This window comes from Lacerta agilis, chromosome 13 (assembly GCF_009819535.1).
Source record: "Lacerta agilis isolate rLacAgi1 chromosome 13, rLacAgi1.pri, whole genome shotgun sequence".
In the NCBI taxonomy this organism is placed as follows: domain Eukaryota; kingdom Metazoa; phylum Chordata; class Lepidosauria; order Squamata; family Lacertidae; genus Lacerta; species Lacerta agilis.
The window spans coordinates 47,182,467-47,202,931 of record NC_046324.1 but is presented as its reverse complement, the minus strand read 5'-3'; the positions used below and the strand labels follow the sequence as shown (position 1 = coordinate 47,202,931).

Sequence of the window (20,465 nt, the reverse complement as noted above, 5' to 3'; positions counted from 1 at the left end):
CCTACCCAGATGCTAAAAAGGTTGATGTGCCAAGGATACCACCCTAGGATAAAAAGGTGGAAGAATGCACTGGAACTGTCCATATCTTGGAAGCTCTAAATGGCACCTGGTGAAATCCGCATGGCACCTGGTGAAATCTGCATAGGCTCAGTATTGACTCATAATGTTTGGCTTTCAGCTGGTGGGGAGACTTTGCCCAGGGTAGCCAAGTGGAACAGCAAATGGAAAAGAGGTGGAGTGCAGATCTTGCGTGGCCCCCCCCCCATGCAAAACAAAACACTGAGCAGATGAGCAGTATTTGAGTGTTGCTGCATCAATCCTTGCTCTCACTTTCTTCCTTCCAAGTCAGGCTCAACATGGCTCTGTGGACATTAGTCCTCCTTGACCCAATCTCAGTTTTCTTGCTGCTTGCGCTGATCTTCCTAACGACATTCTGGTTTCTGAGCAGCAGCCATGGGAAATCACCTCTGCCCCTGCCTCCAGGTCCTCGTCCACTCCCAGTCATTGGCAATTTGCATTTGATAGATATCAAAAGACAAGATTTATCATATATGAAGGTAAGATGTGGTGGTGGCTTGTGGTGGGAGGGAGGGAGGGAGGCGTTGGTTCTGTTTTTAAACCTTCCCATTTCAGTGCAACCAACGCAGAGTTTAGGTAAAGGTAAAGGGACCCCTGACCATTAGGTCCAGTCGCGGACGACTCTGGGGTTGTGGTGCTCATCTCGCTTTACTGGCCAAGGCAGCCGGCATACAGCTTCCAGGTCATGACTAAACCGCTTTCTGGTGAACCAGAGCAGTGTATGGAAATGCCGTTTACCTTCCCACCGGAGCGGTACCTATTTATTTACTTGCACTTTGACATGCTTTCGAACTGCTAGGTTGGCAGGAGCAGGGACCAAGCAATGGGAGCTCGCCCTGTTGCGGGGATTCGAACCGCCGACCTTCTGTTCGACAAGTCCTAGGCTCTGTGGTTTAACCCACAGCGCCACCCACATCCCTAATGTAGAGTTTAACTTTCCGTAAATCACTGAGTATCGTTTCACAGCTTGATTTTCAGAGCAGATCACTTGCGATTATGATGGTGAAAATGTTAAACTCCTTAAATAATATTCGAGGGCCAAGGCTGTAGTCCTACATACCAGGGGCACAAAACCAGGGGTCAGAATTAGAGGGCTGCCCCACCTCAGAGACCACCTACCAATTTTGGCAGTGGCATGAAGAGAACCTGGGGCATGACTGCCCACAGCAGCACCTGATTTGCAGAGCAGAAGCAAATCAGTTAAGTTTTCTGGGGTATTTTGCAGCTTTATCCATCCTGACCCAGTGCTGTGATCAGCATTTGGTGAGTCATCCAGGGAGATTGTCCCCACTCCCCTTGCCAACACCTTGGCACTATTGACAGCTGAGAGCGCAGTTTTTGGAAAGGTGACAGGTCACAAGGATCTAAAGCGGCCAGGGAGGATGCGTACTTGTTTCTGTGCCGCCACCAACGAGGCCTTTTCTCCAGCTGTGGGGCAGGGGAGATAAAATCCCCTCTTTTGCATTGGTTTATTTGACTGAAAATATTCATACACAGCTCTTCATAAAAAATACCAGGGCAATTCACAATTGGAACGATAAAACTGTACAATAGAAACCATATTTAAAAACTTAAAATTAGAAATCAGCTGACTATGGCAGAAAGATATCTTCTTCATTGCCTGCATATGTTTTCAGCAGGCGTTTAAAAGGCTGAAACAGAAGGTGCCTTCTGAATCTCTATTGCAGAGACTTCCACAGGACTGGGTTGATGACACTTAATGGTTCGATTTCATGTTGTTGTCAAGTGAGCCCCACAAACTCGGGGAATGAAAAGAGACGCTCTTGCAGATGATCTCTGTGATTAAGCTGGGATATAAGGGTCTAGGCAGACCCAGAGGTACTTTAGACCCAAGTTGCCCAGGGCATTAATGCAAGGACCTTGAACCTGGCTCGGTAGCGGGTGGCTAGTCCGTGCAGATGCTTTAATAACATGGCCACTAATAATGAAACGTACGATGTTGATACTACTGCAAATTTATTATGCTATTTTGGTGGTGCACAAATGACATGAGATTTGGCATATTTATTTGTGCCATTTATTATTCCTATGAGCTTTGTTCATGAAACCCAGTAAAAAGTTATTCAAAACAACGATTCTGCACCCATTAGAGCTTCCGAAGAAGCTCCAAGGGCAGCCCCACATAGGGTGCATTGCAATAATCCAGCCTCAAGGTTTCCAACAGCAGTCGGGCTATCTCTGATCACTTGTTGTTCATGGGGGGGGGGAGCAGAAATCACTGACCCATTGAATGTTGCATACACAATAAATCACATGCACACAGAAATTCACATTGTTTATCAATTACTTATTATCCAGAAGAAAAATAAGGTGCCTTTCCAGCACCTTACGAAACAAACTGGCAAATCAGCACAGCTGTGTTTTTTTGTTTGTTTTTTAAAGGGTTGAAGGAACTCTCCTGCCCCTTTTAACCTGGTGAACTATTCTCTCTTGTTGTTTTGAAATTTCATGAGGTTCTACTTACCAGAGAATGAGCACTTTAGCACATAAGGTATTGTTTGTAAAAAAAAATGGGGGGAGGGAGAAGATCTGTTGTAGACATAAACAGCCCTCTTATTTCACCTAAATGATTCAACGCAACTACTTTAAAAGTATTGGAGTCTCTGGCACAAACTGAAGTATGTTTTTTTTAAAAAACAAAAAAACAAAAACAAAAGTAGGATCAGTTTCAGTTTGGACCGCACCACTGTTTGCGGTGGGAACATCTTAAAACAGATTGGAAGCAGATTCCTTCTCCCAAAAATTTTTTTGGGTCACTTTAGTTTATCCCTCCCAGAGTTCCAATTCCCAGCAACTCTTAACAAACTACAGTGCCCAGAATCCTTTGAAGGAAAGGGTGTGCTTTGAATGTGGTTTTAAAGGTCTAGCATGTACAAAGCCAGAGGCAGATTTAGGACTGCATGACCAGTTCCACTGGACCAGACACTGAGCCTAGCGGGCGCCGCAGGGTGTTGCAACTATGATTTAGTGAATTTAGCAGAATGGAGGGCGAGAGGCAGAGGGGTTCCAAATTTTGGCCTTGCACAGGGCGCTGCTGAAATTTGCAAGATCAAACTTCCCAATCAGTCCCTCTTCCCAGGGAACTCTGGAAACTCTAGTCCTGTGAGGGGAATATGAGGTCTCCTAGCAACTCTCAGCACCCTTAACAAACTACAGCTCCCATAATTCTTTGGGGGAGGGGGAGCCATGACAGTTTAAAGTGGTATCATAGTGCTTTAAATGTACGGTGCGAATGTAGCTGTAGTAGTGTGGGGATAATGATTTCAGCAAGTGATTTCAGCTCTCTGACATAGCAGGAAGGAGACAGCTTCTTCATGTAACACTCTTTATTCAGGCAAACAAGACTGGAGACTGAGGAGAGGGAAACTACATTTATAGGAACAGAAGACTGGCTAGAAAGGATACATTTTGGAGGGAACAATCTCAAGGAATCACAAAGCTGCCTTTTGGTGGGAACCAATAAGACTGAGGATCCAAATGCAGCAACTTGAATGAACCAACAGTAGCTGTTCCTTCTGGAACAGGAAGGCAGTTACTTTCCCCTAATGTGAATACAGACAATAGTAATACAGATATGATAACCCTTAAATCAATACAGTACAGTAGCTGCTTTTGATCCTACTTTTCCAATTAACCCCTGCCTGTGACCATTGCTCCTTCACACCCCTGTTCCCCTCACAGAACTACAATTCCCAGAGTTCCCCCCTTTTCTGAATTGTCACCACCACCACTCTTGTAGCATTGCTGTGCTTTGGCTAGACTAAAGGAGAGATGGAAGACGGAAAGCAAACCATCAACATGCCCTGCCTCGTTGTAAACTTCAACACAAAGGCAAAGAACAGTTGTGTGCTGATGTAAACAAAATCTGCTCCTTTTCCCTTATGGGGTATCCAAGAGCCCGTATAGAGTCCTTAAGTGGGTTCCCTATCGGTAGGAGAAAATAACAGAGGCCAGCCAGAGAATATTGAGAAGGAAAGCAGCTAGTAAGCCTGATCTTTATTAAAGGAACTGTTGCAACAGGGTCCTCACTCACCACACGCAGGAGGGAGGAGGAACCCAGAACAATGGTGTGCAAGCCCTGATATAGACTGTTGAAATTGCCCACCCTGTATCTCAAGTTAAAAAGGTAAAGGACCCCTGACAGTTTGGGTTTTTTTGGTATTTTTTATTAAATATTTTCTTGATTTACAAAGGTAGTGCAATGTCTCTCTTGTATTTTTTCCATGTAACATTTTTACAAATCATTTTCGTTTGTTGAGACATTAGGAAGAAAAGGGGGAAAGAGGTGGGCGGGATAGGGAGATGTGTGGGGTTGGGTGATGATGTTTCTATTTTACTTAATATATGTAGGGTTTGGTGTCAGTGTAGTTTGTGCAGTTTCTCTGTTGTTCACTTGTGCTCCTTTGGTGGTGAGAGAGGTTGGGGTTGGCGTAGGGTGCGATTATTTGTGGTTGGCTGTGGTGGTCTTTGGTTTCCTGTGTGAGTGGGGTGGGTGAGTGTTTTTGATCTGGTTAGCCATATTGATTTGTATGCTGTCGGTAGGTTTTTGTCATTGTCTTGTTGGGCTGTGTGTGTGATGAAGGGGAGGCATACCGGGGTGAAGGCGTCTTCTTCTATTTGTCCCCGTGTCAGTTTCAGCTTACTGGTTAGTTTTTCTAGTACCATTTATCCATGCTTACTCCTAACTGGTCTCTCCAGTGTCTGGTTATGATGTTTCTGGCTTCTGAGAGTAGGTGGGTTATGAGTTCTTTGTGGTGTGAGTGGGCATTGTTGTATTGGAAGATGTTTAGTAAAACCAATTCTGGGGTGGTTTCTAACACTTGCTTGGTTATCTTACATATTTCTTGCATGGTTGTTGTCCAGAATAGTTGGATTTTGGGGCACTCCCACCACGTGTGGAGGTATATACCTGTGGAGGTGCACCCTCTTCAGCATTTTGGTGATGTTCCTGGGCGTATTAGCGCTAATTTTCGTGGCATTAATCCAGTCGCGGACAACTCTGGGGTTGTCACAAGACCACCCCCTGAAACATCATACATACATAACAGAAGGAGGTGGTCTACAACAGAAATCCTGTCTGCCAGGATACCTGACAATGGCCAGTGATTGCTTACTTGGGCAGCCTGGCTGCCGAGAGTGGCTGGGGGGACCCAGCCAGATGGGCGGGGTACAAATAAATTCTTCTTCTTCTTCTTCTTCTATGGTAAATACTTTAATTCCTGAATCCAGGACACAGGCTCACTCTATTCATACACAAAGATGCCCTAAAGACAGGTAAGCAAAAGACAACAGAGAGGCTTTTCCATTTGCTTCCTCCTTGCAGAGAAACATTTGAGGTCAGTTTGGGAGAGTCAAAATGGTTTCAGGATTGTTCTCCTGTACTATTTCAGACACGTGGTTTACGTACTTATGTATATGTTTGCCTTGTAAACTTATGAACATTTAATTTATATATTTGAGACCTTAAGTTCTTATAACAGTGGCATTAAAGTTTGGTGTTTTATATTTGCTTGGGCTTCCCCCCCCCCCCAAAGTGGCACCAAAGAATGATTATGAAAGGATATAAACTTTATTTCATCTTCACAGGAAGTGAAGCCTGTTTCTGCTTCCAGCTTCTCCAAGTCATTCATCTTGCCGTATTGATTTTCTCATGCTCCGACAAGGCAGCGGATCCCCCTCCCCCTCACTGGAAGGGCAGAAGGGTGGTCGGGGGGGGGGCAAGAATGGACTATTGCAGCCCCACCACTGCCATCCCCCAAGAGCCACACAATTGCAGAACTGTTGCACAACAGAATGCTTTTCAACACTTGGAAAAGTTGAAGAGCTTAGCTCTTGCTTCCTCCTGTGGCAGTCTGCAGCACTGCATCTTGAATTTTTCAGCTTTCAAATTCCAAAAATGAGGGGTGCTGAAAAGTTGTAACATGACTTGGGAATTCAAAAGATATTTTGGTTAAATTGAAATAATTTAGTTTCCCTTAGTAAGTAAAATGTGTGCAAAGTTGCATAGAAATAATTAAAAACGATTGCCAAGTACTTGCAGCTCCCTCCCAAGGGAGTCTGTCCCACTGTTGAACAGCTCTTACTGTAAGAAAGTTCTCCCTGATGACTTAAAATAAACAACTTATATAAAAGAAAGTAACACACAATGATCTATTAGAGTGTAATAGCATGCTATATTAACTCTTGAAAGACCAACAAACAGAAAATCACTCTCAACAATTGCAATAAATCATTATTTTAATTAAAATCAAGAAAAACGTAACAGCAAGTTCATCTTCTCTTCCAGCTTTCAGAAAAATATGGCCCCGTCTTCACGGTCCATTTAGGTTTCCAGAGGTTTTTGGTGCTGACTGGCTACGAGGCTGTGAAAGAGGCGCTTACGAGCAAAGGCAATGAATTCATAAACAGGCCTCCACTCCCAATATTCCGGCAGATGCAGAATGGGCACGGTAAGAGCAACATGAAAATAATATTCTCTGGTGCATGTTGTTTCTAAATGGGGCTGCTGAAGGAAGGCAAGGAGAAGCACTACAATTTGGGTGCTGTTAAAGGTGAGAAATTGTGTGTGTTCCTTTTAACTAGTTGTATCACAGAGTTGGCCCCCACAGAGCTGCAGTTCCCAGCACCCTTAAAGAGCTACATTTCCCAGTATTCCTTTGGGGTGGTGGAAATGTGCTTTGGATGTATGGTGTATATGCACTCATGTCCCATATCTGAAGGACTACCGAAACCTCCCTAATTTTTCAGATCCTTTGCAGAAGCCCTGCTCCTTTCGTCTTTGCTTTCCAGTGTGAGGTAGCTTGTCTACTTGGGAGAAGGTCTTCTCTGCAGCCATGCTTCACGTGTGGAATTTTCTCTCCAGACATGTTCTACTTTGCTAGCATTTGCGGGGATGGGGTGAAGGAAGAAGAAGTCAAGTGGAGAGAGGGGTGGAGAGTGGGGAGCAAGAGGGTCTTCTCCCTTCCCGATTACCGTAACTCACTTGCTTTCCCAGATGTGCACATGAGTGGGTGTGAGAGAGCAAGGGAGGTGCCTTGCATGTGTTTATGTGTGAAAGAGCTGTATATTTATATATTTATACACACACGCTTGCATGCTTGTTCCCAGGGGCATCTGATGGGACCCTCTAGAAAGCCGCTTGCCGGACTAGATGGATCCTTCGATCTCATTCAGCAGGACCCTGCTTAGGTCTTGCATGTTCTGATCACTTAAGCCCCCACAGAACTAATTTATATATTACTTGGACTGGATAACTCCCCTGAAAATTCTGCTTTGTGTCTTTCGTTTGTTAATACCCTCAAACAATTCCCCCCCCTTAAAAACAACTACCCTCTAACCTATTGAAAAGGATGTTTCTGGTTCAGCCTTGCATATGGAGGTCTAATTTTCCTCCTTACCCAGCAGCATACCATCCTGGCTTGCTTGTGGGTGTACAGTGGTACCTCGGGTTACGTCCGCTTCGGGTTGCGTTTTTTTCGGGTTATGAACCCCGCAAACCCAGAAGTGAATTTCGCCACACGGACGCTTCTGCGCGGTCTGCGCATGCGCAGAAGCGTTATATCGCACTTTGCGCATGCGCAAAATGGACGCTCGGGTTACATACTTTTCAGGGTGCAAATGGCACCCCGGAACGGATCGGGTATGTAACCCAAGGTACCACTGTACCAGCTCGGGCTGATGGGAGTTGTAGTCCAAAACCTCCAAAACCAGAGCAGAAGGAGCTGGGTAGAAAGAGGCAATGCATCAGTCTTATTGCTTCTGTGGCCCTTCCTGGTGCCTTGGTAGGACTTGATGAAGAGCATGCCTCAGTTACTGCTTCCTGCTCCTGAGTATTTTTTCAGCGACAAAAGACTTTGTGCTGCTGGGCAGTGGAGGCTGGTCCATTTAGGAAGATGGGGCACTGCCCTAACAACCTCAGCCAGCCTCCACTTACATCCAGTCCAGGAGGTGTCACTGCCTGTCATCTTTCTCCTCCTCCTCCTCCTCCGTCTCAGTGTTGCCCTTACAGAACTCAGCAGGGAGGAAGATGGGGGCAAAACTTGAATTAGTTGGCTCTGCCAATCATGACTTGTGCCACCTACTGTTAGACTTTGGGTTCTCACATTTCAGTGGCCCCTGCCTCTTGCACTCTGTTCTACAGCATTGTTGTGGTGCCCAGTGCGGCTGCACCAGTCACTCTACCCTAAAACCACCTCTGCTGTCTTCCAAGCTACTAGTCTCATTTGGCACCAGCCAGCACTGCTGCTAGGTGTGGGTTGGGGCTGCTGCTGATCTGCAGTTCAGCTTAGGCTTGGTACTGAGCCTGCTCCTGAGGAATGAGTGTGGAAGGTCAACTTGGCAGTGGCACCTGCAGCCTCGCTGAGAAGGGTCTTTTCCAGAGTTGGAGTTTCCAGGAGTCCTGCAGGATATGCCATACATGCACCTTCCCCCTCCCCGTATCTGCTAGAGCCAGAGGTAAGAACGTTTCCAGGCAGGTGGGTTGGGATCCCAGTCCACACAGCTTCTTCTTGTGGAAGAAAACGTCATCCTTGTGTTTTCTGGGTTGTATTCCTCAGGTATAATTTTTGCTGATGGGGAACTTTGGAAAGCCACACGTCAATTCAGCTTGTCGAGCTTGCGGGATCTCGGGATGGGCAAAAAACGGATAGAAGGAAAGATTCAAGAAGAGCTGCCATTCCTGATTGAGCTGATCGAGTCTTTTAAAGGTGATGCATTCCCCCCCCCCACACACACACACACTTTTATTGCTCCTTTTCTATGTCTGCCATCTGGCAAGTGCCACGGTGTTCATTTTCCATTCTTTTCTTCTTCTTTTATGTTTTAAAGGTGAACCTTTTCCACTAAAGAAATTAAATTTAGCTCCAGCAAACGTCACCTATGGCATGGTGTTTGGAGACAGGTTTGACTATGCCGACGAGACTTTTCTCAGTCTGTTAAAACACATTAATGATGTGGTGGTCCTCCTGGGAGAACCACAGCTGCAGGTAGGCGATCCTTCCTGCATCTTCCATTGCAAAAAATAATGTAGATTTGGCTGGTGGTTTTAGAAATTCCACATGCTGGCCCCCGTTATGGCCAGTGGAAAAGGGTGCCATGCCTTAGAAACTGGTTTGATGCAGTCTAGAATCCCGAACACAGGTTTGTCAGGTGTACACTAATCATTTTGTTGCAGTAAAACCACAACCAAGTATGCTTTGTAAATGCACCACAGGCAAAGCAACGATGTGATAGGCACTTAGATACCAACAACTTTTATTTTTTATTTGTTGACATCCTGCCTTTCCCCCAGATTGGGACTCAAGGTGGCTTACAACCAAATTAAACGATCACAGATAAGATACAAAAAGCTGATGACATTTAAAAGACAACCATTAAAAAGTAATGAAATTCAAATAGCATTAAAGCAAGCATGAATAAACTGCTTCTGGGGCATCAAACAATGAGACAAGTGCCAGAGTGCACGGAAATGCTGTTTACCTTCCTGCCACAGCAATACCTTGCGCTGGCGTGCTTTCAAACTGCTAGGTTGGCAGGAGCTGGGACAAATCAACAGGAGTTCACACCGGCACAGGGATTCGAACCGCCAGCCTTACAATAAGCAAGCCCCGAACGCTTGGTGGTTTAGACCACAGTGCCCTCTACATAGCACCGGTACAAAGCTGGCTTTACTCTCCAAGTGGAAAACTGGAACTGTCCTTGAGTCAGGCTGGAAAGCAATGTTTTTATTTGAAGCCAAAATGAGTTTGGGCTCCCGTCTTCTCTCTCTCCCTGCTCCCCTTACTGAGCGGGGGCCTAGCCTGTAGGTTCCCGCCAACCCATCTACAAACATCAGTTTGTCCTGGATGTCTTTGTGGCCCTCCCACGCAGATCCTGTTGCACAGTGCATAGCTGGTGTTTAAATTAAAACCACATGTAAACGGAGCGATGCCTTTTTAGGCTGTGATTAAGCCACTTTTGCTCCACACATCAATAACCTTTCAAGCCCCAAATCTGAAAGTCTTTGTGTGGGTTCTCCCCCACCATTCCCCCCCCCACTTGCATTGCTCTATCCCTCCCTTCAAGGGGCACTAACATGCTTCGGGTCACTGGGAAAGGGATGGAGGGCAGAAGGCAAATCTATGATGCTAAGCTCGCGCTATCTCTCCAAAATGTCAGATTCCAGCGAGGCATTCCGATAGCCTTTCAAATGATTCCCCTATTTCAGTCTCTATCACATAGCATACCACTTTCAGGAACACCACCAAGATGACTCAAAGGCCCCTTGCGCAAAGCCCACAGGAAGAAATGGGAGTTGTGCAAGAGCACACTATCTGACACAGAATTACTGTCACATCTTTCTTGCACGCATTCTTTACTTGACTTTTCACTTACCTCTCTTTTTGGGTTCTTCTCTAGCTATATAATGTCTACCCGTTCCTTGGATTCCTTTTAAAACCCCACAAGATGATCTTGGACACAATGGAAAAGACCCGTGTCATTCTGAGGGAATACCTTGCAGCAGGCAAGCAGCGTATCAATGAGAACCTCTTACAAAACTACTACGACTATATGCTAACCAAGCAACAGTCAGAGGTATCTGTCTGATGGCTATCTATCTATCTATCTATCTATCTATCTATCTATCTATTTATCATCTATCTCAGGCATCTCCAAACTTCGGCCCTCCAGGTGTTTTGGACTACAATTCCCATAATCTGTGACCACTGGTCCTGTTAGCTAGGGATTATGGGAGTTGTAGACCAAAACATCTGGAGGGGCGCAGTTTGGATACCCGTATGCGTGATCTATCTAGATATAAAGCCAACTTTTCCAATGCTTATTTGGTGCTTGGTGGGGTGTTTGTGTATATGCCCCAGTAAGTTATGTGCATAGGATAAACCATGTCCCTAAACAGCGCATGAGCTGAATTTGAAAGTGGTACAAAATTCAGGGAAAGGGACAGAAGTGGGCAATCCCAACCACAATACTGAGTAAGTCTCAGAACAGCCAACGAGAGAATGGCTAGTGTGACAAATGAGGAACTATTTATTTGCTTGTTGAAAATGTTGTAAGAATATCAAGGTCATATCTATCTATCTATCTATCTATTCCCATTGTGTGCGCGGCGGACACCGATGTTCTCCATAACCGCTGGACCAAAGTGCATAAAATTAGTACAAAGTGTAACATGAACATCAAGGAAGGATCTAGCATCATAAAAATTAAAAGAAAAAACACCTGCCATGCCTAACATATAGAATAAAGGCCAAAAAAAATGGCGCACGCATTAGACATCACCAGAAAAACAGCACCCTCTAGTGACGGCTATACTGGTACTGCAGGTACAAAAGCTAGACGATTTGATGTCATACCTGGTACTGCAGCTAATGCAGCTTCCCCCTGGCAGAGCCCCGTCGGCCATTTGCAATATCACAAACTGGTAATTGAAAATGGGGGGGTGCTGCAAAGAGGGTAATTGAAAAGGGGGGGCCAAAAAGAGGGTAATTGAAAATGGGGAGCGAAAAGAGGGTAATTGAAAACGGGGCGAAAATAGGGTAATTGAAAACGGGGGGTGCCGCAAAGAGGGTAATTGAAAAGGGGGGGCTGAAAATAGGGTAATTGAAAGTTGGGGGGCCAAAAGAGGGTAATTGAAAACGAAAATGGGGGGAGCGAAAATAGGGTAATTGAAAACAGGGAGGTGCCGCAAACTAAATCAATACAATCATAAAAAAACATTTTAAAAAACCACAGCAACGTGTGGCCGGGTCAGCTAGTGTATGTACATGTGTGTGTGTGTGTGTGTGTACGCGTGTGCGTGCGTGCGCACACACACATATATATAATTCATCAGCTAAGATAACTTTTTGGCTTATTTTCCATTTCTTGCCTTGAGAAGCAGATTTTTCCATTCTGTGGTTCATCGGTTACTGTGTTGTGATATTGTTGCCCATCACCCCAATCTCTGAACATTGCAAGTTTCCAGGGGTTCCAGGCACGCTTACCCAGGGTTTGTGTTTCCTTCTGGCAGTGAGGCGCTTCTTTCTGTCTCATTCACATCATAGCAACCCTAATTCTCTCTAAATTCTGGCTGTATATGTTGAGGGAGAGAGGGGCCCCATCTATTTGCCATCTCAGACAGAGTCCCTGGATCCTTTGTTCTTCTTAATGGCTCATTACCCAGGGTATCACCTCATGAGGAAGTTAACCTGGCTTAATTGGCTCTTAACACTTGGCTTAATTAAAGTATTAGAAGTGTCTAGCACACAGCTTAATGCACACTGTCTAAATATATACGGGTCTGGCACCTAGTCTTAACACCAAGCCTTAATGAAATTCTAACTCCTGCTAGACCCAGAAATTTAGGGTGTCTAACACCCACAAACTCATAACAGCATTTTCCTGTTAGCCACTCTGAGCTTTGTTGTCCTGGCTCTCACACTGGATGAAAAACTCAAGCTTGGAGCATGGTTCGTTCCATAATATTTAATGCTCTTCAGCATGATACGTAGGCAAAGTAAGATTCAAATTTAAGGCAGGTGCTGCGCATGGCTTATTATGTTTAGTATTATTATTATTATTATTATTATTATTATTATTATTATTATTATTATTATTATTATTAAATTTATACCCTGCCTATCTGGGTGGTTTGTTGTTGTTGTTGTTGTTGTTCAGTCGTTCAGTCGTGTCCGACTCTTCGTGACCCCATGGACCAGAGCACGCCAGGCACGCCTATCCTTCACTGCCTCTTGCAATTTGGCCAAACTCATGTTAGTAGCTTCGAGAACACTGTCCAACCATCTCATCCTCTGTCGTCCCCTTCTCCTTGTGCCCTCCATCTTTCCCAACATCAGGGTCTTTTCTAGGGAGTCTTCTCTTCTCATGAGGTGACCAAAGTACTGGAGCCTCAACTTCAGGATCTGTCCTTCTAGTGAGCACTCAGGGCTGATTTCTTTGAGAATGGATAGGTTTGATCTTCTTGCAGTCCATGGGACTCTCAAGAGTCTCCTCCAGCACCATAATTCAAAAGCATCAATTCTTCGGCGATCATCCTTCTTTATGGTCCAGCTCTCACTTCCGTACATTACTACTGGGAAAAGCATAGCTTTAACTATACGGACCTTTGTCGGCAAGGTGATGTCTTTGCTTTTTAAGATGCTGTCTAGGTTTGTCATTGCTTTTCTCCCAAGAAGCAGGCGTCTTCTAATTTCGTGACTGCTGTCACCATCTGCAGTGATCATGGAACCCAAGAAAGTGAAATCTCTCACTGCCTCCATTTCTTCCCCTTCTATTTGCCAGGAGGTGATGGGACCAGTGGCCATGATCTTAGTTTTTTTGATGTTGAGCTTCAGACCATATTTTGCGCTCTCCACTTTCACCTTCATTAAAAGGTTCTTTAATTCCTCCTCACTTTCTGCCATCAAGGTAGTATCATCAGCATATCTGAGGTTGTTGATATTTTTTCCGGCAATCTTAATTCCGGTTTGGGATTCATCCAGTCCAGCCTTTCGCATGATGAATTCTGCATATAAATTAAATAAGCAGGGAGACAATATACAGCCTTGTCGTACTCCTTTCCCAATTTTGAACCAATCAGTTGTTCCATATCCAGTTCTAACTGTAGCTTCTTGTCCCACATAGAGATTTCTCAGGAGACAAATGAGGTGATCCGGCACTCCCATTTCTTTAAGAACTTGCCATAGTTTGCTGTGGTCGACACAGTCAAATGCTTTTGCGTAGTCAATGGGGGGTTTACAGCATATCTAAAAACATAAAACATCAAGCATTAAAAACCTCCCGATACCGGGCTGCCTTCAGATGTCTTCTAAAAGTTGTGCACTACTTTATCTCCTTGACATCTGAAAGGAGGCTTCCACAGGGGAGGGTGCCACTACCGAGAAGGCTAAGCAATCTTGATCCAACAAACAAACATGCCTCCTGTTATATGGGAATGAGGCATGCACAAGTTCAGCGCAGCAGCAGCTGGCACCAAAGCCGGCATGTGACTCAGGGGCAGCGCAGCCAGGGAGATGGAGGAAGGAACACAGCAGAGCACTGAGAGACTGCACTGCTGAGACCCTCCCCAGGAACTGATTCCTTGTCTGTAACGTAATGAAGGTGCAGGTCCGCATCTTTGTCTTTAGGAGCCAGGCAGGACCGGTGCTAGGGCTTCATGCACCCTAGGTGAACCACCTTCTGCCCCCCCCCCCCCGCCAAAGCCTGCTTTAGCGGGAGCCGGGGTGGTGGTGTAGGGGGCAAGCAGCACCTCTCTGCTATAGCGGAGAAGCTGCTGCTAGCCTGTCCCGCCCAAGCCTGGCCAGCGCCCCCTCCATTTTGGCGCCCTAGGCAATTGCCTAGTTCGCCTATATGGACGCACCGGCCCTGGAGCCAGGCAAAAACATTTCTCTTCAACCAGGAATTTGACTGATTAACATTCTATGGCTTTTTAAATGTGCCGGGTGTGGCTGTGTTATTTGTTTGTTCTTGTTTTATTATGTTCTCATTTTGTATTTTTCTTTTGGAAACTGCCCACGGATCTTTGGATGAAGGGCAGTATGCAAATTTCTTGCTGTTGTTGTTTTGTTCTGTTTAAATATAAATAAACTACAACATTTGCACCTTGCTCTTCTTACTCTAAGGAAAGGAGCAAAGACGGGAACTTATTCCATGATGCCAACATTGTGGCAGCAGTCTTTGACCTGGTCCTAGCTGGGACAGAGACCACAGGCACCACACTGCAGTGGGCATTCCTGCTGATGATGAAATACCCCAATATTCAACGTAAGCCATAGTTTTGTGTTTCGACAGCATTGCATTCTGATTTTTACTATGAACCAGCCAAACTCTCATCGCCGTGACGTAAGATGCACTGGAAGGGATGAATAAAAGGAGAGGTCCTATTGTGGATCACGGTTTGAGTAGATCGCAGGAAGCAAAGAGTAGGGATAAATGGACACATCTCCAAATGGGAAGTTGTGGAAAGTGGAGTTCCCCAAGGATCAGTATTGGGACCTGTGGTTTTTAACTTGTTCATGAACTATCTAGAGCAGGGTTCAGCAACCTAAGGCCCATGGGCCACTTGTGGCCCATGGGGGTCGTTTAACTGGCCCATGGACCCCCGACGCCCGCTCGGGGACCCCTGCCACCAGCTAAGTCAGTTCTTGTGCACTGCGCTAAACTGGCACGGAACAGAGCGGGGACCGCCTTCCGCAACGCTGGCCAGCTTCCCATTGGCTGCAGGAAGTTCCTGCAGCCAATGGGAAGCTGCACACGCCTCCTCCATGCCGGAAGGAGCGCCGGAAATAGTGTTTGCACATGCACGCGCACACACACACACACACACTCCAGCCCACTGCAGCATCTGCGGGACCGTGAACCGGCCCAAGCCACAAAAACTTTGCCGACTCCTGATCTAGAGTTAGGGGGGAATCTGTGAGGTGGCCAAGTTTGCGGACGATACTAAACTGTTGAGGGTCCTTAAACCAAAAAGAAATTGCAAAGAGCTCCAAGGGGGCCCCTCCAAACTATGTGAATGAGTGGCAAAGCAGCCAATGCGAGTGTAAAAGCCTGCGTTAAGTTGTTGCGTTCTTACCTTGGTTTCACCTCTTTTTTTATAATAACTGTCAGAGAACTCCCGTTTCAGGGCAGGCACGAGAGGAAATCGAAAGGGTCATTGGGCTGGAACGTCTGCCCACCTCTGAAGACAGGAAGCAGATGCCCTTCGTCAACGCCATCGTCCACGAGGTGCAGAGGTTTGCCAGTATCCTGCAGCAGTTCCCGCGATGCACCGCTGTGGACACTTGCTTCCGCGGCTACTTCATTCTCAAGGTAGGAAGCTTGCCCTGCTGGCACCGTCAAGTGGGCAAAGTAGGCTGGGAGTGTGCCGTGTCTGAAAGAGGACGTCTGGCGTCACAGCTGACCCCCGAGGCTGCATTCAGACAGCACGTTCCTCTTTCCTGATCTTCCCCGACCTGTCAATTTCCACGTTCCATGCGATCATTCACACAACGTAAAGTGGGGTCTAGCAGAAGCTTAGCACTAATTACCACGATAATGGTGTCCAGGGGAAAAAATCCAGTTGCAACCCGATTAGCTCAGAAAATTGTGAGGTGTGCGTGTTTGTGTAGGAATTTCACGTAATTGGAATTTCCGGGCATTTAAGCTTTAGTGCAGCATGGTAGTATATCAATCAAAAAGGCCCAGTTCCATAACGCAACAGAAACTGCCGAGTAAAAGGGATGTTGGAACTTGGTACAGAAGCGCTAGCATTATAACCTGAAAAACTAATGCAATAAACTGCATGTCTGATTGCAGGCTGAAAAAGGAAGTTGTCTGAGGCCTTCCCTGTGTTCCTGCTGTGACTTTTCCTTCCTTGAGAACTTGAGAGGCAATGTGGAGTAGTGGTTAGAGTGTTAGGATAAGACCTGGGAGACCAGAGTTCAAATCCTCACTTGGCCTTGAAGATCAGTAAGAGGCCTTGAGGCTGTCATTATTTCTCAATGATAACCAAAGCAACACGATGACCAATTACAATACGACAACACTATAACTCTTTATAAATTCTATACAATATGAAAAAGTGAATATGCATGAGTCTATAAGTCTCTGAAAATCTTTGAAAGCAATGCAAGTCTCTGGAGGAAGCAATGTATCAGATTCTTATCTGGTGAAACAAGCTGTGAAGCTTTGTTTATGGCATCCAACGCTGCCCAAGTAGTTCGCAAACAAACGTTGTGAACTGTGATTCCAGATGTACCAACTGTTTCGTGGGATACTTCTTCAGCACAGCAGAGGATACAGAAATGCTTCATAAACCCATCTATATGATGAATAAAAATGAAAATGAATAACAACGCTTTCTTTGGAACAGTGGTCATAAAGTTATGTAACCACCGCTGTTTTCCAAATCACGTATGACCAATTGATGAAATAAAGAAATGGACGGCTTCGTATTGGCTGGAATGTAGGTAGACTTTGGTCTAAATTGGCATAACATACGGTCGCTTGTACCAAACATGTCACGTAATTTAATATTACGTATAAGTTTACTCTAGTTCGCAATACAGGTAGGTAGCCGTGTTGGTCTGCCATAGTCAAAACAAAATAAAAAATAAGAAATCCTTCCAGTAGCACCTTAGAGACCAACTAAGTTTGTTCTTGGTATGAGCTTTCGTGTGCATGCACACTTCTTGGTATCTGAAGAAGTGTGCATGCACACGAAAGCTCATACCAAGAACAAACTTAGTTGGTCTCTAAGGTGCTACTGGAAGGAATTTTTTTTATTTTTTATCTAGTTCAGAAAGCATTCAAAGAAGGTTTTGGAACAAAGCCAAGTCCCAATTGTAAAGTTTGTAGTTCATTAGTAGACAAAATGTGTGAGGAACTTGTTTCACCAGATAAGAATCTGATACATTGCTTTCAAATATTTTCACAGACTTATAGACTCATGCATATTCCCTTTTTCATATTGTACTTTGTTTTGTATAGAATTTATAAAGAGTTATAGTGCTATCGTATTGTAATTGGTCATCGTGTTGCTTAGGTTATCATTGACTTCAGTTTGCAACACGGGTTAATTGTTTGGTGACTTGTCATTATTTCTCAGCTGAAGCTCCCTCACAGGGTTGTTGTGAGGATGAAACGGAGAGAACCAGGTATGGCACCTTGAGCTGTTTGGCGGAATGGTGGGATTATAAATGGAATTAATAATAATAATAATAATAATAATAATAATAATAATAATAATAATAATAATAATAATAATAAACTGTGGACAATGGAATGCCTTCCCTCCAATCCCCACCCCCCAGTTAACAATGTAAACTCTGCTTGCCTCCCAGGGCACACCCGTGATCCCCTCTCTCACCTCCGTGCTGTATGACAAGACCCAGTGGGAAACGCCCACCCAGTTTAACCCCAACCACTTTCTGGATGCCGAGGGGAACTTTGTGATGAGGGACGCCTTTTTGCCCTTCACTATAGGTAACAGAAATTCTTCCTGCAGGCAAAGAAGGTGCTTGATGAAGACCGCCCTATCTTCCAAGGGTATAGCTATGTTCTGCCTCAGAGGTCTTGTGTCTCCCACTACCTGTTGCTGGGAATTGTAGGTGGGCAGAGTGCTGTTGCGCTCCTATCCAGATTGCAGGCTTCCCACTGGGGCATCTGGTTGGCTGCTGCGAGTACAGGTTGCTGGACCAGATGGGCAATGGGCTTGTGTTCTTACACAACAGGCAGATTCCCCCCCCCCCCACTGAGTCAGTTCTTGGAAGTTCCAGGCGTGAGACGGGGAGACCACCTGGGAGTGCCGTGTATGTGACCTGACTTTATTATGAGCATGAAATGAGGCCATAGGGAGACATCAGCTTCTTGCGGCCCCAGACACAGCTCTTGAGGACCAACAGGACCACTGCTAGCTAGGAGAGCAAGTAGCTGATTTGGTCTGAGTGGCTGAACCTCAGACAGCTCCAAGGACGGCAATGGAGTTGACCTGCACTCATATCCTCCCTGGGCCTGGCTGTCCACCCAGAGCTCTGTTCCCTCTTGACTATGTCAAGGTCTATAAAGGGGCAGTCTGCGCACCTGCAGCTTTGCGCCACATTGCCACTCTGCTAAGGCTACCTGTGTGCGTTGCCAGGCAGGGATGGAGAACGAGAGTCTGTCAGTGGTTCATCTGAAGGTTCCCTGCCAGGGGTGACTGGCTTGGAGCTGCAGGCTGCTAAGTCCTGCCTCAGTGTCAGAGTCTGTGCCACTTGCCACATTACAGCCCCTCTTGGCTTCCCAGGACTTGGGGCACCTTCTTATTATCAGTGCTCCAGTCACTGCGAATAGCCCAGGGTTCCAGCCACACTCCCTTGGAGTGTTAAGACAGGGCATGCACTCACAAAATACCGTAATTGATAATGTTGTGCACAATCCTAGTCTCCTAGGGTTTGGTTTCCTGGAAACTAAAGTCCATGGAGACTGTGGTGTCTTTAGGATGTATGGTTTTATTTACACGTATATGTAACCTGAGCAATGGAAGAAGGGTCTTGCAGCATTAACATGCCTGCCAATCTTGCCTCGCCCTTAGGGGTCCAGGGGATCCCCCCAACTCAAGTTTGGATTCAGCACAGAGCAAGATGTACCTCTGTTTCTTTGGCTTCCAGCATCAGCCCAAGTCACACACACACACAACTTTCCCATACACAGCACCTCCCCTGCCTTGGCCTTGTCGTTCTCCGTCGTTTGATGAGAGTGCCATTCAGCCAGGTCAGGTGGGAAAAGCTCCACCCATTTGTCTCTATGACAACCTCTTGTGAATGGACATGTGAATGGTGGCACTTAACTGGCCGGCTAAGACCACTATAGTAACAAAGCAACCAGGTTGACTGATTGACCAGGTTCCTTCACAAGTTTGGAATGGACCCATGGGTATCATCTGGACTACCACTGCCCCCCCGCAAAAGAACTTACAAAAATAATATTGCAAATTGTTGGACTCTTGCTTCTATTTGCCGTTTTCATTGAAAGTCCAAACCACTGTTTTGTTGCAGGCCGTAGGAATTGTCCCGGAGAAAGCCTGGCCAAGATGAAGATCTTCTTGTTCTTTGTTGGGTTGCTCCAAAGGTTTACGTTTCGTCCTCCTCCTGGAACAACCATTTCAGATTTGGACCTCACCCCTGAAGTCACCTTCACACTGAGGCCCCAAGCTTACTCTACCTGTGCTGTGCACTAAAAGGAGAACAGCTTGTCCCAGTGGAAGTGTTCTTTGTCTCATTTGCCCAGGTGAATGTTCAGAATGTGCGTGATTGCAGTATGCACATCTGCTAGTTAGTGCATGAAGGCATTAAGGACTACAGTGGTGCCTTGCAAGATGAAATTAATTCATTCCGCGAGTGCTGTTGTACAGCAGAAATTCCGTCTTGCGAAGCACGGTCAGAGGAAGCGCGGTTTGACAAAAAAACCAACAACTGCAAAACGTTTTTGTTTTGCCGCAAAACGTTTTCGTCTTGCGAGTCACCGCCATAGGGAAATTCGTCTTGCGAGTCACCCTTTCGTTAGCGAATGCCTTTCGTCTAGCGAGGCATTCGTCTAGCGAGGCATTCGTCTTGCGAGGTACCACTGTACAGAGTTGTATTGCCAGATAGAGAGGGAGGAAGTGAAGCCTTTCTACTTCCTCTCTCTCTCTCTCTCTCTCTCTCTGTGTGTGTGTGTGTACCCTGTAATGAGACAGACAGGTATGAGCTTGCTCCCAAGCCTACAGCACATGCTTGGAATTATATTCTGTACTTTCTATCCAAGAGTGTTCTGCTTGTGCTTTTCCTCGCAGCTGCATGAAACAACACATGTATCAGACCTATGAATATGTAAGTAAAGCATTCTAAACTTGCTTGTTTAAAAAAAAAACC

At 45.7% G+C, this 20,465-nt stretch overlaps 1 protein-coding gene across 1 annotated transcript; it reads left to right on the top strand.

The window, feature by feature from the left end:
• Positions 1–292: 292 nt before the first annotated feature.
• Positions 293–19,812, top strand: LOC117056800 (cytochrome P450 2W1-like). The gene is made up of 9 exons (XM_033167452.1): positions 293–557; positions 6,386–6,548; positions 8,655–8,804; positions 8,926–9,083; positions 10,495–10,671; positions 14,718–14,859; positions 15,722–15,906; positions 17,919–18,060; positions 19,611–19,812. Exons 1-9 carry the CDS (start codon positions 357–359, stop codon positions 19,790–19,792), a joined length of 1,500 nt encoding a protein of 499 aa, XP_033023343.1. The 5' UTR covers positions 293–356; the 3' UTR covers positions 19,793–19,812.
• Positions 19,813–20,465: the final 653 nt, after the last annotated feature.

What these genes read in the sequence shown, in the direction of transcription:
- LOC117056800 (XM_033167452.1), top strand. Translation starts at nt 357, where the DNA reads ATGGCTCTGTGGACATTAGTCCTCCTTGACCCAATCTCAGTTTTCTTG. An exon ending in AAGATTTATCATATATGAAG is followed by an intron (nt 558 to 6,385) that starts GTAAGATGTGGT and finishes CTTCTCTTCCAG; the next exon opens with CTTTCAGAAAAATATGGCCC. An exon ending in GCAGATGCAGAATGGGCACG is followed by an intron (nt 6,549 to 8,654) that starts GTAAGAGCAACA and finishes TGTATTCCTCAG; the next exon opens with GTATAATTTTTGCTGATGGG.